The sequence below is a fragment of the Vidua chalybeata genome, chromosome 2, assembly GCF_026979565.1.
Source record: "Vidua chalybeata isolate OUT-0048 chromosome 2, bVidCha1 merged haplotype, whole genome shotgun sequence".
NCBI classification, from domain to species: Eukaryota; Metazoa; Chordata; class Aves; order Passeriformes; family Viduidae; genus Vidua; species Vidua chalybeata.
This window is the reverse complement of record NC_071531.1, coordinates 94,600,636-94,627,648: the sequence shown is the minus strand read 5'-3', so window position 1 is coordinate 94,627,648 and position 27,013 is coordinate 94,600,636. Positions and strand designations below refer to the sequence as shown.

General features: G+C 33.9%; 1 protein-coding gene across 2 annotated transcripts in view; it reads right to left on the bottom strand.

Moving 5' to 3' along the window:
* Window positions 1-27,013, bottom strand: part of NBEA (neurobeachin) — a 454,830-nt gene that overhangs the window by 307,711 nt on the left and 120,106 nt on the right. For both annotated transcript variants that reach the window (XM_053932002.1, XM_053932009.1), the window contains exons 12-24: window positions 26,246-26,398; window positions 25,317-25,485; window positions 17,018-17,097; window positions 16,238-16,300; window positions 16,032-16,129; window positions 14,172-14,264; window positions 10,334-10,442; window positions 8,146-8,227; window positions 7,817-7,940; window positions 7,295-7,487; window positions 6,024-7,046; window positions 3,849-4,066; window positions 2,227-2,380 (exon numbers count right to left, since the gene is read on the bottom strand). In XM_053932002.1, coding sequence (XP_053787977.1) covers window positions 2,227-2,380; window positions 3,849-4,066; window positions 6,024-7,046; window positions 7,295-7,487; window positions 7,817-7,940; window positions 8,146-8,227; window positions 10,334-10,442; window positions 14,172-14,264; window positions 16,032-16,129; window positions 16,238-16,300; window positions 17,018-17,097; window positions 25,317-25,485; window positions 26,246-26,398 — 2,559 coding nt within the window. The remainder of the gene's footprint in view (window positions 1-2,226; window positions 2,381-3,848; window positions 4,067-6,023; window positions 7,047-7,294; window positions 7,488-7,816; window positions 7,941-8,145; window positions 8,228-10,333; window positions 10,443-14,171; window positions 14,265-16,031; window positions 16,130-16,237; window positions 16,301-17,017; window positions 17,098-25,316; window positions 25,486-26,245; window positions 26,399-27,013) is intronic.

Genomic DNA, 27,013 nt, shown 5'->3' with positions numbered 1-27,013 from the left:
CTGGCAGAAAGAGGCTAGTAGCAGGCCTGCTGTAAGTGTTTTTATGCAGTGGAGATGTCATATCAATCTTCCACTTTCAAACCTCTTCTCTCTTCCCATTAGCAGCTTCAGGAAAGAGGAGGATGAGGCAGCCTTTTGTAACTGATTGCTTTCAGTGGCCTACTTTGCCCTTTCAAGATTGAGAAGAAATACATTCTGAACCAGCAATCCATCCACTTCTCCACAGCAGTTCAAGGATGCACAAGCATTAGAAGTCTGAGAATCAGTATGAAACTTCTTTTCATTCATCATATGATGGATACTCACAAGTGGTCTGATGCCCAGCAGGGCATCTGCTCCCTTCGAAACTGTGATTCACAGCAAGACTGAGGGAGAGCACCTGCTCTAAGGAGGGAGGATGGGCTGCACTCTTCATATCTGTCACAGTGATGAATAAATCCATCTTCCTTTTAATCTTTATGGATGGACAATGAGGAACGGGAATGGAGTTGAATAGGCAGGAAGAAGCCTTTTTTATATATTTTTTTAATTCCACACAGTAGGATTCATTCAATTTGAAGCCAGAAACCAAACTTTAGGTGAATTACTTTATTTCACAATTTATTTTTATTTTATTGACCTAGACAGATGGTAAAATTAAGCATTCAAGTAATACACACAGTCCCCATATAGTGGAGAAATATGTGCATAATAACCAAATTAGAAAATGTAGTCTTTTGTATTAGTGCATGAAAATCACTGCTACTGAACAAGGCAGCATTGACACACAATGGATGTGTAACTATTAAGGCTATGTCGGGGAACTATCTATACAGACACACACATACATAAATATTTTCCAAAATAAATAGATGGAAATGGTGAACTTCAAAATTATTATTCCATAGAATGGTTCTGCAGTATCATACACCATGACAAGAATTAAAACCCACAAAGGGCATTCAATGGAACTACAGCCTAATTAATGTTGTGCCTAGTTTATATTTTTATATATGTCATAACACCATCATTTTCAAATGATGCCTAAAATGTTTGCTTTAAAAAAATATCCCCCAATGTCCTTTAAAGAATGATAGTACAGCCTGTGTTTCAAGATGGCTCAGTGTGTACTTGCTCATACTTGTCAATATTTACAATGAAGAACTTGCAAAATCAGGACCTTAATGTTATTCTTGTGACACAGACAATAATTGTAGTCTTTTACTTTTGCTTATTGCAAATATTTTTCCAGTTAACACAGTTAAAATAGTAAAGAGAGAGCATAAAAAAATATTAATTGCCTGTCTGAAAATTACATCAATGTTTAGCAAATTACCAGCCCATACATTCATACCATTCAAATAAAATCTGCAAAAAAAAAAGTTTTTTAACTAGAAGTAGCAGTAAAGAAAAAAGTAATCTCAATTGCTGAATGGCTAGAAAAAAATATTTGAGCTTTTACTGCAAACCACATTTGCAGTCTCCAATGTCTATTACCTACATTATTTCAGAGGAGTCTCTTAGTCCTTTCTAGGTCTCATTGGCTCCCCTTTCAAAGACCTATATTATCTACAGATCATTTTTACAGAATGCTCAAGATGACATTTAGTATGGAAGAAATAGTCACAGATATTAAAAGCACAGACAAGGCATCCCATTCGAATAACACAATTACTCTCATCAATAATGCAATATTAATAAAATATTTCTCCCTTTTTAGTCATGATACTCTGCCTGCCTGAGCTTTAACCTGCTAAGAACTTACAACTTTGAGGAGATAAAAATATAAGTTATTTTCAATACAAGATTAAAAAAAAAATGGGGGAAAGGATCTACTGAAGGAAGTAGTAAACAGAGTAGGCAGGGGACGACTTCTGGTCTCATTTGGCATGCAAACTAATAGTGGCCATGCAAAAAAGGTTTATGAATATCAATGAGTAGACATCATGCTGTTTTGTTACAGGAATCATTATCCTAATAGTCATCCCTTTAAATGAAATATTAAATAGCTATGAAATATTATTCTTACTAAGTACTACTACTCTGATAAAATAAGCATTTCAAATGCAAAATGTTATAAACCTTCTGTATATCAAAGTGCAAAGTTTGATTATAAATTTAAATTCTTGAAGGAATTAGCAGAAAGGGAATAGGAGTCCCTAAAGAAGAAGAGTCAGCTGAAAATAGCAGTTTGCTTTATTAACAACAATTTGTAATATGACCACTAGGTGGGAATATTGTACTTACAGTTGGGGATGTGGCTGCTGACAGCAATGGTAAAATTCCTCCACAAGCAATAATAATATTGTCTACCATCTGGGAAATGAGGTGTATTGTGTTGTGTACAAAAATAATATTTTCATTGCTATTGACAAAGTCCATCACTGACTTTGTGGAGTGACTGCAATGACAGAAGAAAAGTAGGATTAAAAACAAATAATTAAAATAAATTTTAGATAAATATATTCTTTGTGACCATACTGTGAATGTTCCTTGAATGAAAAGGAAAAGTTTGGTCTACAAACTTTGTCTGTAAATTGTCTAAAAATATCAACAAGGCTAGTCTAATGAACAAATTGATTGCTATCTCTTTCTGCACAGGATTATATTCAAATACTCAGCTGAGAACAACATCTTCCAACCTTTTATTCCATCAACCAGTACTTCCCTTCACAGGCAGTTCTGCTGAAGGCAGTGGAGTTGTTTCTGCAGCCTGAAAGCAACTATTTAATATAAATTTCACCATGCTGCAGCAGTGCCCTTTGAAGCACCCTTGATAACATCTGATGATAACACCTGCTACTGTTTTAAAGGGGAAACTCAATAAAATGGCCATAACTTGATTCAGTATTAACTTTGCTAACTGATAATAAATCTAGCATTAATAATAGCTCCACAAGCCACAAATGCTCGTAACATTAGTTGAAATATCAGCAACGCCTAACTGATGAGCAATTGTCCTGTGAAACAGTCACTCCTGAAAAATATAAAACCCCAGTGTGAAAATATTGAGGCTACTCTTTCTGTAAGTGTGGCCTTTCCACAAAACAACATTTGTTCTCGGCCAGCAAACAAAAATTAAAGGCATCAACTGAAAATATACAATCTGAACTTTAACCTTCAAGCATTATCTGAACACACCCCATATACTTGGCCAAAAGCAAAGTATCAAAATTGTCTATTTCCAAGTGAGTATCACAGAACAGTTCACCAAACCAGAAATTAAATGTAGTAAAAATTGCTCCTTTGACAAAACTATGCTCAAGTTTTGTGAAAATTAACTATTCTTTAGTGGAAATTAAATTGTCTCCCTTATATTATAGTTACAGAGTACCTCTACATGTACAAAATGGACAAAACTACTAGGAAATCACATTGCTGTAATAAAATACTATATGATCACCAAGACTAAACCCAACCAGGAACCAGCATGCAAAAGAAAATTTGTCAATAGATTGTTTCCTCAGAAAATGTTATAGGAAAGAGGTTTTATTTATACACCTTGCAGGTAGTTACAAGCTATTTTAATTGATCAGTTAGGAAGATGGCCATTAGCAGAAGTCATCCTGTTTGGAAGAGGGGCAGTAGATTCTAATGCTAAATATAAGCTGGAAGAGCAGTTCAGTTTGTTTAGGATTCAGGATTTATACAACTCCTCAAAAAAACAGGAATTACTACCTGTGAAATTGAGCTGTTCCAGGCTGGGAAGGGGTAAAAAGAGAAGGGAGAAGACACAGAGCGGCACTGCAGCTAACACCAGCTCCTCTTTTTCTCCCTACCATCCCAGTAACATCCCCTCTCCAACATGCCTAATTTTTCCTTATTGATGGAAACACAGATCAGGAGTTAAAAAAGAAACAACAACCCACCTTCTCCAAACATGTACATCTGTTTCTAGTGCAAAAAGCAAGTCTGTCAGGAGCCGCTGGTGCATGGGAGACCATTTAAACTCTGGAATACGAAACATAGTTGTGCGTGGACCTGGACTAAACTGTCGTCGCTGCTCTTCTGTCATTGGCATTCCTCGAAATCCCAAATCAACACGTAAATCCCGGTCTTGCTGGGTGACAGACCGACCCTGTATTGCCTACATCAACAAGAGGTTCAAAAATGATGTTAACTTTACTCAGTGTGTTTTTGAATGCAAAACAGAATCTGAGAAAGGACAGGATAAAACAATGTGGCCACAAACACAGGAGACATTGATGTTCCAATACAGGCAGTTTCCTTCGGTAATTGAGCTGCTCCAAGTCAAATCAATCAGTGAGTGGGGGGTGTGATTGGCCCCCTTTTCAGCTACTCACCAAGCTTTTACTCTCAGATGCTTCACTTGAAGTCTTATAGAAAAGACCAAATCTAGTCCATTCAAGGTCAGTGACAAGACTTTGTTTATATGTAGCAACTAAATTTTGGCTAATCAACATGGACAAACTACATAGTGGTGGCTTCAAGGTACATGTATTTTTGAACAGTTCCTCATTTTTTCAAAACCAATTTATCTGGTCTTTTTAGCAGGGTCATTAGAGAATTACATCTAGTCTCCCAAATCCCATTTTGCCAATTTAAAAACAAAAGAGAACTTTGCAAAACAATTATGTTAGCAATGTAAAAATGGACATAGCACTGGAGTTGAGCTGAAAAGCTTCTTGTTTATTTAGTCTGATCTTGATCTCCTGTAGCCAGTATCATGAGAGTAGAAAAGGTATCCTTTATATAGCTTGACCTCTTGGGACTAAAGTTATTTCAGTTGCTTGTATTTCCTATGCTTTTTTTACAGTTATCTTTAAATGGTTTTTTTTTCTTAGACTTATATAAGATTTTAATTTTTCACATGAATCTTCTGTATAGTGCTTTCAATTGTATTTTCTGTATTTTTCTAGTTACAAACATAGGAAAGAGTGAATTTGATATATTCATGATATATATTTTTGAATTCAATATTTGATCTATTATTAATAAAGGCTTTAACTGTTCTTAGGAGTAAGCAGTAGTTCCCATCTTTGTCACACAATTTGTTTGCTTTCTTTCAGTCCATTTGAATAAAAGAGAGTTATTTCTTACAAATAAGGCAGGAAGATAATTGTAGACCTGTTTTTAGAGAATTTGAGGTTAGCAACTCCAGTCAAATACATTCTCCTTCAGGTTCAACTTCAGGTAACCCTCATGATGGCAGCAACAACAGCATAACAACTTTAACAAAACAGAGGAGCTTTTATCTAGCAAATAATACTGCATCTGCAAGCACGGGCTTTGATGTGCATTGCCACTGCATTAACAAGCATGAAACATGTAAGTATCTCCACTTAGGTGCCTGGTCTTTAAGTAATTTTCGGTGTTTTCAGTTGTCTCAAGGAGATCAAATCTAACGAGGAGGCAGTTATCACACCTACAGCAATCAAAACTCCAACCACCAGCTCCACTCTAAACATGTTAAAATAAAAGTTCTCATTATTCAAGAAAACAATATTTCTCCATTTATATTTTATTTAATAACGACTTCAATTTTTTTTATTACCGTTAACTTCATTTTAAGAAAACGTATTTAACTATGGACAACTTAGAGTTCGTAGCACCCAAAGAAGAGATTAGAAGATGAATTTCTGTTGATAATTGATCTGCTTTAAGAACATTATTTAAAAGAGAGATTAATGCCCACATTAATCTGTTGATTAACACAACAATTAATGTTGATCAGCACAACAATTCTGTTGATAATTGATCTGCTCAGTTGATAATTCTTTTTAAGAACATTATTTAAAAGAGAGATTAACGCCCATATATTTAAACCAATTCATTGTAGTTTATTGTTGATTTTAGTAGGAAATAACTGTTATTTAACTAGTACATGCAATATATATTTTCTATACAGTTAGGAAAGATTTCACATTATGACATTTTCAGAGACAATGGTCCTAGAAGATGTACATTTTTCATATAATTAAAGAAATATGCTTCAAATATCTCTCAGATCTCATACTGTTAATCTCCCCCTCAGCAATGAGCAGTGATTACATTAGACACATACATGGCTACTTGAAATTTACCTGTGTTGTTGTAGTAGTCTGGATCTTCCGTATCTCCTTCCCTGCCTCCTTACCATCATCAGATCTTTCTGTATCTGATATTATACTTCCTGCATCAACATTAGGTACAGTTTTGCTACCAGAAGACTCTGTCTCAAGAGTTGTGGCAGTCATTTCAGCATATTCTAATCCTTTAGATGATGAAGACAACTCCCTCTCAGAAATGCTATTCATTCCATCTGAAGTGGTGTGAATCTTGAACTCTTTGTCCTCTATTATACTTGAAGCACAAGTTATATCTACACTACCTGTCATATGTGCAAGCAATCCCAAATCATCATTTACACCGAGATGCATCTGTGTCTCTTGCACATTTGGAATGGCAATGTGATTACTTGAAAGTTCAGGAAGAAGTTTCTCCTCCTGACTAGGTATTTTATCAAAGAGAAATGAGGTATTGTTAGTAGAAGGTTCATCTTTCTCATCAGCCAGAGTTATTAACGGACCATTATCTTTTTCCTCATTCTTCTTAATAATACCCACACTTCCATGAACATTGTTTTGGAGCTTCTCAACTGCTGCACTATATACATTATCTAGAAGAGATTCTACTTCTACCAGTGCACCATTTTCTCCAGTTCCCAGTGTCTCTGGTGACAAATCCATATCATCAAGTTTTACTTCAGTAGCTTCTACTTTTTCAGCTTTTATATCAACTAAAAGGTCATGAACTTCCACATGCACTCCTCCTCCTCCAGGTCTCTCAGCAGTTCCAAGCACATCATCTGACACCTTTGTAGCCATGAGCAAGTCCCTCGTATCTGTATTGACGGGATAATCTGTTTCACTTTCTGGGCTTTGACTTTGTGAAAGATCTTCTATCTCTCGAATTTCCATTCCACCTTTTGCTCCTGTTGTCTGAGAGGAAAGACCTGAGATGGTGCTCACATTTCCCTTCTTCCCCTTTTTTATGTTTTCTTCCTCTTGCCTTTGATATTCTTCATACATTTTTGCTAGATATTCCTTGTGAGCTTCATATGTGACCTTAAAAAGAAAAGAACAGATTACGTGGATGAATGTACGCTAGATGAACTGAGCAAAATGTAGTGAGATTTTTAGGAACATATTAAGTACAGCTTACAAAGTGTTTGACAAGAAAAAAAGCCACCTTGACATGAGTAGTGAAAGCCACCAGATGGCACTAAATCACTTTACATCTTATACTGCTACATTGCTACAGCCTTTGGGGGTTACCAGTATTTAAAAAAAAACATCTAAGAGCTGTTTCTTACCTTGGAATGGGCTATAGAAAGAGTATCCACCCACACTCTCCAGCCTCCCCATTCATATTTTATTGCATGGTACAAGAGAATACGGAAAATGTTGTAAACCATCTCTGTGATCTTCTGCTCTTCAGAGTTCTTAGGATTAATGTATCCCAGTGAAAACATCCAGTCCTGCCACACTGAACACTGAAGTAAACATCTAAAGTGAAATAATTAGTTCAAAATATATCCAAACAAAGCTTCTTTATTTTAACATTACGATGGTTAAGATGGGAGGAACATAAACTCTTAACATCAATCCAATGTTAGGAATAAACTTTAAAATACTTCAATATGAATAAATAATTAAAATATACTATAGAGAAGAATCCAGTATTAGTTACTGAACTAAGAAATGTTACCACAAATGTATTAAATTTATTTTAAATATATATAATTTATTACAGACTCTAAAACTCTACACAGAGTATAACAAATTGCTATTACCCAGAAATCAATGAGGAGAAAATACTATTTGTGTTGACATACCTTCTGTTTTCACGGCTATTACTAAAGAGTTTTATCATATCAGATAAGAACAAACGTCGAACTTCCATCAGCTCTGCACTTGGTGTGGAGTTTTTTAACAGCGTAGCCACCACCTTAAGAATCACTTTGAAAGAATAAATTTGTTATGTAAAGCACTTTACCAATGTTTAAAAAAATAAATAGTTGCTAACAGCCATTAATGTAAAAGGTAACTGCAACCCATATGTATCTAAGATACATGAATAAATTGTTCTCACTTTCTGAACCATCATTTCAAAAAAACCCCTAGGTGACACAATTATTAAACAAACATAATATATTGTCCTTACTTGGATTCTGAATTTTCACTGTTGAATCTGGCTCTGGATGAGGTTTATGAACAACTTGGGTGCATACTTGTTCTGTCAAAATCTAAAACAGAATATTAACTTCCTTTTACCATTTTTAATCATACACTACACTATTTCTTTGTTAATTTTAAAATTTGTTAAGAACATTTACCATGGTCACATGCAACATCATATAAAAAATTAGGTAAAATATTTTAAATCTTGAAGAACAGAACAAAGAAATTTCTCTATGCAGGGATAAAGATCTTCATGGTTGTAGCTGATTAGCTAAACTTTGAGATCAATGCCTAAATATATAAGAACGGTATTTTAAAGACATTCCATTCATATTTCTCATATTGTTACATACTCATACATCAAAATATCTTTCACAAGCTACATACATCAACAATTATTCTCATATGTTTCATCAAAACCAAACCAAGTAATTCGTAAAACTGGGTTTGGTTTCCACCAGCTCGTAAAGAGTAAGAGTCAGAGTTAGCATTCCACAGGAATAATCCTGGGGCTTCACAAAATGAGGAAGACAGAACATTCTCCTGTTGCTTGAATTGTACCTGACAGCCTAATTAATCTGTACTGGGGCAACACTGCAAACCTTTCACGCTGGGATACCTGTCACTGGATGTGTGTATGCAACTTTTTTTTTAAGAACAAGCTAAAAATTCATTGATATCAACACAGAATTCTCAGTAAATACATTCAAGTAAATGCATTTCAAAACTGAGTAATTTCACTAGCAATATTTATTTTAAAGAGGAACTTCAGCTCTCTCATTAAAAAATAATCAAACTAATGTCAGTTATAAACATAATATTAGAATAAATCTTTACATATTGATTTTTAAAATAGAATGCAAATATGCCCTTGCTTTAGATGAGATAATATGGAAAACACCTGTTCCTTAGCATCAGTTTCTTAGCAAATCTTCAAGACTTAGACCACTTAACCTCTTTTTTCTCTTTTCCTCTATTTTTTAAAATGTAAATGCCTGTGGATGCTGAACTCCACGAGGACTTTGATTTTGTCAATGAGTTATGCATTTTCTGAGAATACCAATCATAGAAGCTTTCAGAAAACTGAATGCAGGAACTAGACTCTGAGACTCAAGTGGCCAAACCATAAAAGGTAATGTACAGTAAAAAAGAACTTGGATCTAAGTCACTGGCAAATAGATAACGTTTAGGTTTTTACAGTCATAGGGGAATAATTTTATACATTACTCAGAACCCTGAAAACCAAGTGCTCCTCTAGTCTCTTTTTTCTTTTCTGGAACCTATTCCGAACATCTAGTCATTAAATATGTTTGTGACTAAAAAAAATACTTTTTAGTATTTAGTATTTATTTATACTATTTAGTATTCTTAAAATATTTTAGTGCATATGATTTTCAGAAATTACAAGAGATTCTATTCTAAGTCACCATTTTAGTAATAACTGAAGATGAGACATGAGCTTTATGTGTGCAAGCATGAAGACATGTGTTTCAACCAAATTGATGTTCTCAATATTTTGCTTGTACAAATTTGCTCATCATCAAAACTGAAGCTTCTACAAGAACATGGTAGAACAGATGAATGCTTTGGAGTCATACTTATTTGCCTCAAGCAGTATCTGCTACATAAGAGGGCTGTGTTAGTTATCATTTGGCATAGTTAAAAAAGGAAAAAAACAGCACTCTTCAAAATTTTGTAAATGTAAAATAAGTGACATGAAAAAGAAAAGAGAGGCATCTCTGACTTCAGCACTTTCCATTTAAATGGAAACAACTCTCCAAACAATAGAGAAGTATGAGCAATTGGAATCTGTTGTGGGTTTTTTTGGGTTTTTTTTGGGGGGCTTTTTTTTTGTTGTTGTTTGGTTTTTTTTTGTGAAAAGTAATGAGCATCCTAAGGAACAGGATCTCTTCCATCAAAAGTGGGAAGTTTTATACAGCCTATGTAAAAATTATGACATTGTTAATAAAAACATCTAAAACATGGCAAAATACATTGTGAACCCAGGAGAAAATTTTCTCAAAATTTCTCAAATTTCTAAAAAATTTCTTTCTCAAAATTTATAAAATTTTTCTCAAAAGTCTTCAAAATCAGGATATTATAGAGCACAGATATTTTAAGTCATGATATTTACAGCAGACCCAACAATCTTTACATTTAACAATTTGTACCTCATAAAGCGTGTTATATGTTGTAACGGTCACTGTATTTGTGTGCAGCATCAACCTTTCTCCAAGAAGTGTGAAAAGACTGTGAGTATGCATGATTTCAACCTTTCTCCTGTAAGAGAAAACAAAACCATTAGGCACATGTCAAGCATGATGAGCATTTTAAGTCAATGCAAGATAAAACCCAAAGGCCAAATATTTTGCTGCTGTACTAGAAAGCTCCCAAGTTTGCTATTTTATATATATTTAAGATATTTCCCACAATGAATGCAATTGTACAAATATACAAAGGCTCTCAGAAAACAATGTTGTATTTAGGAGGGGTTTTGTATAAAATAAATCACACACCATTCTCCTACTATCTTACTCAGGGTAAGAAAGTTCAAGATGTGCACAGGCTGGTTAAAATGTTATCACTGAAGAACACACCTTTTGTCACATCACAAGAACTCAGGACAATCCAGCTTCATATTTTCCAATATTAATCACAGAACTGGTTAGATTGGAAGCAACCACAGTGGGTGATCTGGGCCAGCCTCTCTTAGATTGCTCAAGCAATCTGTATGTGTTAATACTAATATAGATATGTGGATTTTTCAGTACCACCTTTCTTCTTTATCATTTTCTCATGAAGCCAAAATAATTCAATCCTGGAACAACACATTGCAATGAAAAAGAAATAAAACCCTGAAAAGTCATTAAATTCTACGTGATTGGAGTATATTTCACATGTGGGATCCAAAACTACTCAAATCTTTAAAAGGTGGAAAAGGAAGCAGCTCACATCAATGAACTCTTCTTGTCCCTAAACTCCACCCTTTTAAAATTGAGTACTCCTCATACTTTGCATCATTAAATTTACCTACTAGTATAATTGATATGAAATAAACATTATAGTAGTAATAAATAAATATAGTAGTAAATAAAAATAATTTTTCAAAATAAATAATAATCTATATTAAAGCAGCAGAAAAATTTTAAATAGGATACAGTAACATTTCTAAAATTTTATGCATTCAAAAGCTAAGAAACTGTGTTTTCATGATTACCAGTGAAAATAACACAAATTAAATAGGTTCATTCTAGAACTTTTGAAATTAATAGATTATTTTATAATTTTCAAAGTAAGTACCATAAAAGAGAGTGGCAAAAACTTACAACACACAGTGTGTACTTTTATATGCACAGAAGGTGGTTCATGAGTTAATTATGAGAAAACCTACAGGTATTCAACCTTTTAAGGTATGATTTAGCAGACAGAAATAGAGATCCATTGGGAGGTTTAAATGTGTGCGTAAAACCCACAAGTAAAAAAGGGACTATTATTTCAAGTGGTGGCATAGAAAAAATCAAATATGGCAGAGAAGGAAAAAAACGAGGATTTTGTCAGCTGCTAAGGTTAGACAAAGTAGTCTATCATCACAGATCACAAAGAAAAATCAATTAAGTTATTCAGGCTCTCATCTAACACATTACTGGTAATTTCTGAGAATCAATGACTTCAATTCTACAGCTTCACCTGAGATGCATATATATATGAACTGCAGCAACAGTAATTTGTTTAGTACCTGTACATTTGTTAGTAATATTGTATTGGTTTAGATTTCATAAATCACGTAACATCTCTTTATGTGATTTTGCTTCAGTGTATTACAAGGCAGTATCTGTTTCCTGTACTGTGAAACAGGAGTGTAAGTACTTTGTAATTTTTGTGGTTGACTGCCATTTTATAAAGTCATGTGTATGCACACATATGTATGTGAACAAAAAGTCACAAGCACTAGCTGTAAAACATGAAATGGAAGGGTGTTTTTACTTGCTGAAATCTACATAAAATATGCACATTTGCAGATGTTCAGAGGTCTAAAAATTAAAAAAAACTTTGAATGTTACACAGAGTATTCAAGGGGATTTCAATCACTCCAATTACATGAAAAATAAAGTTAATTTTTGCTAAGTACATATGTTCACTCAACAATGGAAATTGCATTGATATATCCATAATTGCAAGTAGATGTTAAATTAAAATTTCAGCTTCTGAAAATTCTCCTTTCTTGTAACCATAGAATCATAGAATATGCTGAGTTAGGAGGGACCGACAAGGATCACTGAATCCAACAACTGGCCCCGCATAGCACCATCTCCAAGAATCACACCGTGTGCCTGAGAGCATTGTCCAAACATTTCTTGAACTCTGCCAGGCTAGTGCTGTGACCACTTCCCTGGGGAGCCTGTTCCAGTGCCCAGACACCCTCTGGGTGAAAAACTTTTTCCTGATATCCATCCTAAACCTCCCCTGATTCAGCTTCATGCTGTTTCCTTGAGTCTTGTCACTGGTCACCACAGAGAAGAGATCAGTGCCTGTCTCTGCTCTGCCCCTCACAAGGAAGCTGTAACTGCAGTAAGGTCTCCCCTCAGTCTCCTCAAGGCTGAACAGACCAAGTGACCTCAGCATCTCCTCACACAGCTTCCCCTCAAGGCCCTTCATTATCTTTGTTGCCCTCCTTTGGACACTCTCCAATAGCTTAATGTCGTGCTTATATTGTGGCACCCAGAAGTGCCTCCAGCACTCGAGGTGAGGCCTCCCCAGTGCAGAGCAGAGCAGGACAATCACCTCCCTTGCCTGGTTGGCGATGCTGATGCACCCAGGACATAGGTGCATCACTGATTGATTTTCTGGATAAATATTTTAAACAAATGTACTTCTCTGGATACAACCAGGCTTCTGACAAGTCAAACCTTCATCTGGTATATCATACTTAAACCAACTCCTATCAATGTGAATGAGTTTTACTAAGTAATGTTTTAAAAGTCCTTGGAGATTCTTGAGTGGACTATGAATTTGCTTTATTAATTCCCAGAACAGTATTCGACTTGCTGGATCCCAAAGGAAAAATCCCACTTAGAAGCATATTCTCAGCTAACTGTCTCTCAATTATACAGTCATACTTTATTGATCTTACTGAGAAAAGCATTTCTAACAATGTCTCAACCACACTCTGGCTGGACTCTATCTCCTTTCCTTTCAAATGAGGCTTACACGATGAAGTCTCTTGTGAAGCATGTGGTTAATTTTTATAATACACAGTCTCTCACTAAAATGCCATTTTGGGCTAATCCCAGCAGGGATCTTAACACCACATGTAGAAGGGGAAAAATGAGCAACAGCAGGCTATGCAGCACTGCATGATTGTTAGTGCTTTCTTGACATTATAATATGGAAGATCAGACCAAGTAAACCCATTTCGTGACATCAGGTCTTTTTAAAAGGGAATATTTCTTACTGCCACATTTTCTCAGTGAGTATTTCTTGCACAGAGATATGACCTTACCAACTTTTTTAAACACCACTTGTTTGATGCATCTGCTTTTCCTTCTGAAACATTCCCATGTCAATAAAATGTTCTATTTCATTTTCCCATCCTTCTAAAACTATTTTTAGAAATGCTGCCCTGAAAATTTTATTGCAGTGACACTGATAATTCCAGAGCAAATTTTAGATCACACTCATGTGTTTCCTGTTAACTTTAGCTGAACATGCAATATATAGTTATAAGATGTATTTCTGTCAAATGTTTTTCTCTTGTTTTAACACTTGAGTTCCACCATATTGAATATCTGAAAGACAAGCAACGTGCTTCAAACATCATAGTAATACCAAGTTAATGGGAAAAAAAAAAACTGATTTATAAAGCAAAGAGTGTACAAATTATTAATCAGAAAACCTAATACTTTGAAGTAATTTCTAAAGACTGACAAAGGATATACAGTAATCATGACAAAGACAGGAAGAATTGTGAACTTGAATACACCACTACAAAAATTTTAAAATGAAACTTACTTATGACCCAAATGTTTAAGAAAATATCCAAGGACCTTCAAAGCTTGCACCCATATACTTTCACTTTTGGAAGCCAATAACTTATAAATTACTCTAAAACAGAAAAAAAAAATCAAGCTCAAACATCACATATAGAGATTGTATCACTAAACATCACGTATATGGCTTTTATGGCTTGTAAATATGGCAAGAATATTTATTAAGAAATAAGTAAAAACAACTATTTACACAAAATAGGATATACTGAAAGAATCAAGTGCAGCGTAAGAGTTTGATAATGAATTCTTGAGGTTGGACACATTGTGTAGCTTGGTTCAGTTCAATGTTTTATAACCAAAAGAAATATCTTATCCTATACTTCCCCCTTGGAACAACCAAATAAAAGACAGTCTAATCAGTGGAAGCTTAGGACAAGAGAAGCAGACTGGAACACATTAGGTCATATCCTGGAGTACCTGGATGCTAGTAAAAAATCTCCTTTCACTACACCCTCTATTTTTAAATCCTGGATAAAAAAAAAGTGCCTCAAATATCAACTAATCTAATTATTAAATATTTAATTAATATTATAGGTTTAAGCACAAATTATGCAGTCTTTCAGAAAGGAAACCAGCCTTGATCTGAAGTCACCAAGACAGAAAACATCACCCTTGCCCTGCACTGTTCTGTTTGAATTTATATTTTAGTTTCCCATTAGAATTAGCTTGGCTTCAGCTTTTAATCATTCTTTCTAGTCGTTCTCCACTAAAGAGTGCTTTTTCAGACAGTATTTTCCTCTTTTAAAATGACTTTTGCTATTACTAAATGAACCCTGGGGTTTTTGTCCTCTGACATCTAAGGCAAAGGAACCCCTAATTTCATGTAAGGCTTTGGGGGTGCTTTTAAACTTTTGGGTGTTCTCTAAGCTCTTAAAAGTTGTGATTTGGTGTATTCTCCCCACTTCTACAACACAGATTTTCAAACAAAGACTGCACCTTCAAACACTTTTAATATCAGTACCACAAATGTTACATAAAGACGGCTCCAGTCTTCAGATCAGACTTACCCTTCTTTGAAAAATGAGAGGAACAGAATTCTGTTTGAATACAAACTATAGACAGAAAGCAAAGTCCTAACCACGAGTCTTCCCTTCAATAAGCATTGTCATTCAAACAGTTTTAAGTACATATCTTTGTACATAGAGCTTAGCATTTAGGCAAAATGAAGCTGAATCTATAATGTAGTAGATGGTGTGGGTCTTTTTCCCTTTTACAAGCCCCTTGCATTTTCAAAAGTATTTTCAGAACAGCACAAAATAAAATTCATAGTACATATTAAATTATTAACATGAAAATTATTAGTGCCTGAAAAAAAATATATTACCAAATTAGGCATAAAACCCCACCAAATATAACACAACACTTCTTTGGGAATTATCAGGTATTAATTTTACAGCCAAAGAGATAAACACATTAATTCTACTTTTTTCAGACAGAATTTGAGAGGTTATGGCATGATTTCTTGTTTTCTTCTTCTTCTCCCCAGAGAATGTTAAACATACAAAGAAAGAATATTTAAAATTATACTGAGATAGATACATGGCTATCTGATGCATCCTGTTAATTCCACATTCTATTTGAGATTGAGAAGCAAGTAAAACAGTGCAGTTTCTTTGAAATATCATAATGATTATCTTAAGTGGAAATTCTTTTTTTCCTCCGACATGTTGAAATCACTCATTTTGTCAAAAAATAAAGCCTAAGTTAATGAAATTGAAGTTTAAAAGATCAGCAAGTGTGATATTTATGTGAAAAAGAAGCAAACTGGAAAGTGATGATACTGGAACTACTTTTAAGGTATTTTCTCACTTCACTGTCTTACCGTATCCCATTTCTCTGATCAAAGGCAGGAATCATGGATGCTGGATGTTCGGACATCAGTGCCACTAGCAGCTGCAGCACATCATGAATATTTTCATCCTGTATGACAAGCACCAATGTTATTCTACAAACTAACATCAACAACAAGCTTCCCACAGAACTGGTACAATTAGTTACAATAAAAGGCAGGTAATTACAGAAATGTACCTCATGCATTGTTAATAAGTAATTTAATATGCTCTGCAGTTCATCTTCTTTCACTCCTCGATCCTAAGGAAAAAAAAAAGGGCCATTATTCAGAGAAAATACATTCCTCAGGTTTGTATAAGCAAACCTTGGACCTAGTCAAATAATTCTACAGGTTTTTTATTTGAACCTAAAAGACTAAATTTTCTCTATTATTCTACCACTTTTCTTTAGCACATTGGCAGTTCAAAAAAGTATGAGGTCAGATCCTTTCAGTGTGGGCCCTCAGAAACTATAAACTATTACTGTTACTCCTCCAGTTTGTGAGACAGGACAGAAAATATTGGTTTTCAGTCTAGTCTTAAGTGGCAGATTATCCCTCAAAGAGTAGCATTCAGCTGTAACAGAGAGCATTCTACCAGAGAGAACATTTCTACCAGTGGTAGAACCAACAAGAAGGATAAAGCAATAATTAGCTTGACAACTGCAATTATCTTTTTCATTTGACCATTTTATTAAAAATTTAAAAAACATGACAATTTAATTGTAAATTTCATAAAACATATTTTATATATAAAATAGAAATATACTGAACATTTAATAAAATATACATGGCAGAGGTTAATAAGAAATTTTGTATGGATTTACTACTTCTCAGTTAATTAGAAGGATGTGTATGAACATTAAATTAACCAGAAAAAGACAATACTGGACAGGTATTAACAATTTTCTACTATGAAAGATACTATTACAAGTATATAACAGATGCCAATGTTTTCACTCTGGAACAGACCACTTTACCTTCAATATAAGTTGTTTCAAGAACAGAAGCATAAACGCCCTTAATGATATGATTTCTTTTTGGGAGGGCCGAGGACCATCTGGAAGAAACAAAATATAGCACTTTTAAATATAAACTAATTCCTTTAATCACTGCAGCTTCTTAAGGAAATCACAGTTCCTACAACAGATTTAGTACTCTACTCTTATATAAAAGTTCATATTTGCAAATGATATAATTTTTAAACTTTCAGAATCACATTTTTCAACACTATATATTTAAGATGCTTCACTTGGAAAAAAAAAGAAATCCATATTATATTTTACTTCTTTTTTTAAAAGAAAAAGGAAGATGAAAAATAATAATAAGGTGATAGTAATAAATTGACAAATACATGATAGACAACTTGGAATGACTAAATCACTATGTTAAATACCATCTGAATGAAAACCAACAGAGAAAGGATTTATTAAATACTAGTGGTAGCCGTTACCTGTAGCAGAAACTAAAGCCATTTAACCAAAAATAAACTGCTATCTAAAGAAAATACTCAATTTAAACCAGGGGAAAAAAATGCAACCCATAACTCTTTAAACATCTGTGCTTGATGAAGTATACTATGAAAACAGAAATATCTAAAAACCTCAGACATTGCGCAACTGTAGCAATTTGCAACTATTCCTATTGTCTTTTCCATTCTCCTTTTTCATAAATATTGAACTGGAAATTCTTTTGTTAAGTTCCTGCTTTTCAGACAATGCAGGGCATAGATTGTCCTAAATTTTGTACAGTAAAAATAAATGCAACTTAAATTATTTTTCCATCATCCATTGCATCTTACACTGATAAACACAGATCAAAGTTTAAAAACAGTCTATTGTCCCATTATTATTTCCAATCCAGATGAATACAACTTCTTAATGAAGATTTTCTAATTGTCTTTGGTGACACCTTTTGAAGTGAAGCCACTGCTTTACACACAGTAATTCAAGTTTGTAACAAGGAAAAACCTTAAGGAAAGGTATATTTGTTTCACTAGGAGGAACAAAAAGAATGGCTAATACACTCAAGTTTTCTTCTGTTTAGGAGTGGAATGTGTACTCTTCAGAAAAAGCAAATAAATCTCAAGGTCTCCATTCACTGTTTGTAAGAGCACTAAGGGTACTGTAGTAAAAAAGTCAATCAGATAGGCTTTAAAGATATGACCAGTTTATATTAATTAATTCCAGTAGCCCCATAAAACATCTGTTTTCCATTGTCAAAACAGAAATCAGTTGATTTTTTTTTAATACTAGATGCAATTATATTAAATATTGCATGAATTTTTAGCAATGGTGTGCTTGTTATCAACAAGCCAATTTTATCTAATAAATATACAAATATTACATTTTTATGCAATTTAGCTATTTTCCCCCTAATTTAATGTGGATTCAATTTCCCTAACTGCATCACAGAAGTTTCTTTGTACACCCTCTTCCCTCCTACACCTTATTGGGAATCAATATCAGACAATATCTGAAAATCAGGACTAAAAAAGAAAAATTGACACTTTGTCCTTTCTGAAAGACTGTAATTATGGAAACAGAATACAGACAATGGGGAGGTCTGCAAAACATTTCTGTAACAGAAATTGAAAGGACATGTCAAAAAGAAGAGATCCCAATTTAACTGGGAACCTCTTCAAAGACACATGAGTTTTATACTACTTCATTTGCCTGCTCATTTCCCTGAAGATTTGCAACAACCTTGAAAAGGGTTCTTCAACATGCAAAGGAGACCAAAGGAGTTGCTGCTTGCAGGCTATGTGCCAAGCAGGTAAAGTGTCATTTTCCCTTCTCTAGTACTATTTATTCCTTGCATTTTAGTTGGGTCAGGAAGCTTCACTGCTCTAGAATCATAAAACTGGGACAGCTGCTACCCAAAAGACTTCATTAGTTTCAAAAATTGGTTTCAAAACTGGCAAGGAAAAATAAGACAGGATGGAGGAACTGGAGGCTATGTGACCACCAGACAGTTACAAAGAATGTAAGAACTACAGCAATATGATGTAATGATCATCTGACACAGACTGAACAGAATTAATTAAATAGGATGTTCTAAAGCTACCTAAAGCAGCTTTTCCACCATAATTTTTATATCATCACAGTTTTTTACTTCATTACTAATTAAATTACTTCATTCCTAGTTGAAGATTTATTTTAAAAAAATGTAGTTTTAAGCAAACAATGGTGTAATTTATCCTATAATTTTAAAAAGTATACATTAGCCACACATATACCAAGGCCAAGAAAGACACAAGTAGATCTTGTTTTTAATTCAAACATTGCTCAGTAGTTTTTTTTACTGTCTATTAATCTTTGTGCCCATCACTCCATATAGACAATTCAGTGCCACCATCACTCAGACACTGATAGTCAGCACTGCTAAAGACTAAAACCAATCTCAAATTAAATCAACTATGAAGCTAATCCTTTCAAGATCTGGCACAGCAACTATAAATCCCTAATACAAAATAATAACATCCTTTTTAATTGGCAAAGAGAAAGGATGCCTCCCTTATCCCACATGAGGATGAGTCATTAAAGCATTTCCTGCTTTTAGATTTCTTTATGCATGTATTTTTCACAGAGCCCATCATTTGCGTCAGATTTTTTAAAATATACACTCATAATAAGAGTTAGCCTGCTTTACCCAGACAAAAATAAATGAAAAAAAGTTATAATTTTATCCAATTCATCCCTGCAGCATAGAGAAATTATAGGGGCATAAACCAGAAGTAAATAAGAGGAAATAAGTAAACATGTTCAGAGAATTAAGTATTATCAGTACTACTGTGAAAAAAAACTAAAAAAAACCCAAAACTCAAGAAACAAGGAAAAGCCAAAAAAACCCAAACTGATTGGGAGCTTTGAATAACAATAATAATGGTTTCTAATTCTGCCTCTGGAAATAAAACTGTGTTATCAGTTCTACCAATAACCAAATGTGACATTCTTCCATCTGTTTTGTTTTTTTTTTTTAGTATGTAAAAAGCAGGATTTTTCTACTCCTTAAATTAATAAAACATGATACAGAGAGCAGAATCTGATCTCCACACACGCATAAATAACATCACATGATACGTGGATCACAGAGGAGCTGATTTTCTCTCTGCTGTAAATCTAACAAGAACTGAGTTCCACTCTAACCCAGCTCTTGAAATAACTCTGTGGAACTTTTTCTATCTACAAAGAGAAAAACTACAATTACTTTCTCCTCATAATAATTTTTGTAATACCCGCTTCCACAGCTCATGTTAAAAAATATTGGATGTGAAAAACATTTTTGAAATCTATTTAGCATGACATAACTTGTACTTTAAACACCATGCATTCTCAATAAGGATACATGGTGCTACTCATAAAGGCAGCACTCATTGAGAGTTAGGGTGTGAAGAACACCAGCAGAGAGAGAAATGTTTGGCCACTCAGTTCAGGAATGAACTAAACCACACAGTTAAGTTGGGAACTTAAATGCACATGTCTGTCATACAACACAGGCTCCCCAGGGAAGTGGTCACAGCGCCAAGCCTGTCTGACTTCAAGAGTTGGAACAATACTCTCAGGCACACTGTGTTACTCTTGGGGTGTCCTGTAGAGGGCCAGCAGTTGGACTTGATGATCCAACTTGATGATGAACTCAACATAAAATCAAATAATTACAGAAAGAAGATATTTTAAATAATTTTCACTCAGTTGCCTGCTTTGTTGTGTGTTTAGATACTGCAATGGCTGGGTGATCCTATTATCCCTATTTTGTATGATTTAACAAAATATTAAAGGCATGCATGTGGCAAATCAAGATAACAGCTATAACCATAGTCTAAGTGTAAAAAATAAATGATAAAATTTAGATTCTTTTATTTGGAAATTAGTTTGACTTTTTAGGCTCTTTGTAAAACAATTTGAAACAAACAACGCCAGAAGAAAAGCGTAACTCATGATTTTAAACACACAACTTGTCTCCACTATGCAGATTTACATGTAAAATGTAAAAGCTACTAAGAATAATTATGGACCAAGTTGATACTTTTACACTCTGAAACAGTATTTCCAGTACCTCAGAAGGAAATGGAAATGCAAATATGAATTCAGTATTCTGAATCTAAGAAGAAATGCCAGTATGAAACAAGAATCCAATAATGAAAGATACAAAACCAAATTTAAAATAAGTATCTGAAACTTTAAAAAATTTTATTAAAATTCATTTAAAATCACATAAATCACATAAAAATCACATTTATACCTCCCATTTTATAAGCTGAGTACTAGGAGAAGCAAAAGAAAAACTTTCACTTCTAAAAGAAAACAGCATTTGCCAAATGGAAAACTTCAATATGAAGTTCCTTTGGCATTAAATAAAGTAAGTGCTACTAAACTGTCAGTGCAGAAAACTCACCCACTTTGTGCTTTATTAAGGCAGGTGAAGGCAATAAAACCCCGAAGCAGAGTAACTGTCTGCAAGTAACAGTAAATCAAACTAATTTTTAACTAATATTAACAATTGTTTCAGTATCTCCACATAAAAGATGACATGCCTAGAAGACAAGAAAACATCACACTACTAAAATGTCTGCATGAATAAGCTTATTTCCTAATATGACAGCAAATTATTTGAAGGCACTTTAGCACATGTAGTCAAATTTTAGATATTGGCATGATTTCTAGTAGTGTTCTCCAGATCTGACAAGTTTCTTGTCAAGTCAGCCTAGAATTTCAGATGCAATTTATTCATATGACATTTTTCTGTTTCATACATTAAATTAATGTTTATAGAAAATGGTTCCTAGTCTTACATTTGGAGATTTCAAATGCTGCTTAAAATGCAGCAACTTTACATTTCACATAACTCTATTTTTTCACTGCAACTTTCTTTAACAAATTTTTTTATACATTATTCTACATTTCAACAAATTATAAACTTTCTGGCAGTAGTGGCTGCAGGCAGGCTAATAAAAATTAACATGAAGTCAAAATCCTGGAAGAGTTACCTATTTTGAACCATTGGGTTTGGAGGAGTTATGAGATGCTGAAAACAGAGGTGAAAATAGAAAAGCCTTAAGCATAACAACTACAGATACTTCTACTTCTGCATTCTAAGACTATAAGCTGTCTGAATCAACCAGACCTGCACTTAATGTTAAAAAACTATCTGGTAAAGAAAAGTGATGTAATATCCAGGTGATTAAACATTGTAAAATATTTTATCAATTGGTAGCAACTAATGTGGATGTCATAAGAAATCTTTTATGAAATGAAGTTAATATGAAATTAAATTTAGCAACCCATCACCTCAGCAATTATTATATTTTTCACAGTCATTTGCTTGCAAATCATCACAGTTATTACAGCTCTATTAGTCAGAAGCAGAAGTTATCTATGAAATATAAGCAAAAAAAGTCACAGTGCTGATTTGCATGGAGAAAACTACATAGCTGTGCTGGGTTTGCTAAGTCATTGATCTTCCTCTCTGACAGGCTGACATTCTTCAACACAACACAAGAAAAGCCTTTCTAACAGATAGAGCAGAAACTACTTCTTTGTAGTTGTATCAATTACACAGGGCTTTCTTCAGGGAAGAAGGAAGAGGATAAGGAACAAGGAAGAAAGAAGATTAAACTTTCATAAAGTCAAGTTTATCTATAAATCTAGCTAAAGACAAAATGAGAAAATTCACATGTCGTGGATCATAACATGTTTTTTGAAAATATGCATGTCCTCAGTTTATAAAACACCTTCCCAACTACTGTATGAAGGCCTTAGAAATTTTGATTTTTGTTGTCAAACTGCTGCAGCAGGCACCCACTAATTTACACTACCTGACTACCTTTCAGGGACTGACCTGGTTGCCTTCCAGATAAAAAAAAAAAAATCTTGTCTGGAACTGACACAAATGAGAGGAGAATGTCCTATACTCTGAATGAAAGAAAAGGTAGGGATGTAAACCAGCCATATCTATGCTTAATTTAGAGTTGACTGATTCACTTTTTATTTCTAATTTTGTATCCTTGTGTACCTCATGCCTTCTGTTCAGATTTTGATGAATACATTATATATTTTTTGAAGCTATGCAACTGGCATTGCACATAAAAATACTGAAAAAATACAGCTAACTGCAAAGAGACAGATCTGGGCAAGATAAAAACAATCCATGCTTCTTACAGAAAGAAATGTCACTGACTCCACAAAAGAGCAAACCTAGCCAGAGGGAAGCAGTCTGTAATATGCAATACATTTTCAAAGTGTTGTTAGGTAAGTAGTATCATGACACAGAACCACAGGAATCTTTTTAATTTAAACCAATGTACTAGGAAAAAAAATCTCAGCCATAACAAGTAGACTGCATTATCCAACTTCTACTCTCAAGCTAGTTGAGGAATTTTCCAAGTCTCTACCTAGCTGTAAATATGGTTGACACCTGAAAACTTCACCTCACAACATCTGGGTATTCAACAATCAAAAACATATTGTAAATAAACTGATCATCTGAGTCTAAATTTATCCCAATTCCTCACTGGTCTCAGGCATAGTTAATTTGTCTGATGATAAAACTGTAACTGTGCAGCACAGCTGTGTTACTACTCAACAGAGTAGATCTCTGAAAGGCTGAATCTGGATAAAGCCACTCCCAGGGTAGGATTCAGTTCACCCTAATTTTATACATCAACAGTGCAGTTCCCACAGGAGACCAGCTTCTAACCTCCCACCGAGCTTATGGAGAGCTAATCAATAGAGGCAACACAGTCTAGGAAGCAACTCCATTTCAAACAAAGCATTTCTCAAGTGCCTGTCAATTAGAGGTAAGACAGAGTTTCCTAAACATACTTACCAGTGCAAGTTGTCATGCCATAAAGTATGCAAAATATCTACCCAAAACAAGTAGATTTGTTGTTGGGTATACAGGAACTCTGCATCCTTCTGAGAGGCAGGTGAGATGCCCCATCAAAACTACAATGATGCTAGAAACCTGTATTAAAGCAACTGACTCCTACATTCCACTGTGCATAATCAGCAGACATCTAGCTCAGAAGGAGACATCTTCACTGCAGGCACCAAAAAAAGAAATTTGTTCTCTTTTGGCAGCAGGAATCCAGAATCAGCAAAAGTGGATAATATAATTTATCACTGACAAAGATTTCGAGCTAAGTAACCAATCCAGGTAATTTTCATTATCTAGGATTTCAAACCTTTCATTTAAATGAACAGAGAACTGTGGGCTTTTGTTAAGTATTTTAAAATAAATTTTAATATTTTTAAGACTACTCTTCATATAATATTATATTATGCAAGAACTATAAATATCTTCCAAGATCCTAGAGCAGCTCTTTCTGTGACCTTCAACACCTTCATTGCCTATTAGGACACCTAATCTAGGAAAAAAATTGTTACTTCCAGTTTTATTTATTAAAAAAAAAAAATGAGGGAAACCCCTACAGCTCACTTACAAATAAGAATTACCCAATAACTAATATGTTAGATATGTCATACTCTTGAATATTTGGGGTGTGACAGTACTAAAAACATTTCCTAATTATTCAATTTCTCAGCATGACATTAATAGTTACACAATAAAAATAATTAATTAATTCTCCTTTATCAGGTATTTTTTAAGAGACTTTCAGCCAAATCCTTCCTGCTTTACATAAGTATATCTAAATGTAATGGCATTACAGCCAGAATGTATAGGATTAGAATAATTTGCTCTGGTTAATACACATCTGTAACATGCAGCATTCAAGCAGTATTCATTATTACATTTTGTTGGTTCTGTCATTCAGTACCTCCTGTGCTAAGCTAAATGCATCACTTTAAGCAAAATTAAATAAATCTCTATTTTATAAGGACAGAGAAAAATATTATTGAACTGGAAATATGGCTTCAGAGATCTCTGCAGTGAGAACTGGAAGTTTCCACTATGTTTTCAAGGTCACTTAATACTACTAATCATTCAAACCACAGAAAGCTTTCTTTGGCATATGAAATACATTTAATATTTCCTCTTTATTACAGAAGAAGAAAAATCAATCTTTTTAATATCTTTCCTAAAGTATGCCCACATAAGTATACGCTACATGAGTAGAGACCAGAGTTTGAATCTTCTAGGAATACATGTAAACATAAATTATCAGCATGGGTTTATGATACACCAAAAAGTACTTCCATAGTCTTTTCTACTGAAGACTACTGGTATCAACTACTGCCATTTATTTATCTCCTTGTCTACAGATCCAAGGAGCTTTCAGACATTTACATCACTTTCTTCCTTGTGTGTTGTACTTACCCAGCCCTTTAGGAGTAATGCCACTGCTGTCAGCAGGATTGACCACCCAGTAGTAGTATTTCAGCGTGTGCATTAACTGCAGCACCGTGCCCACTCGGCGTATGGTGTTATAGATCGTAGCAGTCCCAATGAATTCAGCTGACAGGTAGGTGTACAAAGATAGCTGCACCTGGGGAATGAAACAGTTATCCACATAAATGTAAACTCTGTATTAGGAACCTTAAATTGTAGGGGTCTTTCTAGAATACACTTTGGATATGATATAAAAAATGGAAAAACTAATTACAACTCTGCCTAGTACAGGGGCTGCACTGGTACCTAGGAATGATTTAAGTAACAATAAACATATTGGCTTGCTTTCTATTCTGACATTTTATACAAAAAAGTATATATTTTCAGTTTTTAGGACAATGCCACTTTTCACTTTAGCTCACATATCTCAACTATGATTACTTAGGAAAATAAAGAATTCATTATTACCAGAGATGAATGATAACATGTTAGAGATTTTATCAAATTGGAATATATAGTTTAAAATACATTTTACATAGAATTAAAATGAGAGCTTACATTAATGTGTAACAAAACACATTTTGCCTGCAATTAAAAATACAAAATTTTATGCTTAATCTGTAGGAAAATAATGTAATGAAATCAATCACTGAAAAAAGAACTTGGTTTCTTGAAACAGTCTTTTCATAGAATCAGACAGAACCTCAGGCAATAATTTAACTGCTTTTAGGAATTTATAAAAGACATTGGACTATATAGTTAAGCAGTGTACAGATTTCATGACCTAAAATAATTTCAATTACCATGCTTATAAAAAAAATCCAAAAGAGAAAAACCAGAAACCTAAGTAGAATGTTGTAAAAGAATACAGGCATTTAATTTTGTTGTAGGAGAGTCATAACATCATGGAAGTGTACCTTTGCAGGGGTATGTATCCAGATAGCAGGATTAAAAAGGATATGATCACATAACTGCTTTAGTAGAGGTGCTCCATGAGATAATCCATCCAAATATTTAGCAAATGACAAAAATTGTTCCAGAACTGCTCTGGTTATATGAACTCTAGATGACTGGGGGAAAATAATCAGAAAGTAAAAAGATAAAGAAAAAATATTTTTCTTTAATATAATTACAGCAGAACTATGAAGCAGTATTTTCACCTGGCTCATCATTACTAAATACGTGCAGCTTGCATGTTTTGATGTCATTGAATATGAAGGCAGTTTATACTTTCTAACAATATGGATGGTATTTCTAGTGGCTATATTTAACAGGTTAAAATATTCATCAATAACTTTTTTTTTTTTTTTTTTGGTATTTTGCTTAGTTGGGTTTCTTTTCATTTTATTAGAATCCAGCAAGGATCCTACATTTTACAGCACAATTCTTGAGAACTTCATCTGAAGTCCTTATTTCCTCTTAAAATAAAGAAGTGTCTTACTGAAAGTGTGTGAACACACATTTTTGGGAGACTTGGTTTTGTTTCTTAAACTGAAGTAGGTATTTGAAAGAGTTGGGTTCATGGTTTCCTCAAATTTCAGGACTCTTTCAGTTTCATAGCATATGCCATGAAATCACTGTTGAGACCTGCTCCTATGTAGTAAAATTGCATGAGGACCTTGACAAACTTCTTTGTATAATAAATTAACAGATGAATAAATAGTAAAAAACTCTAAAGAACCTTC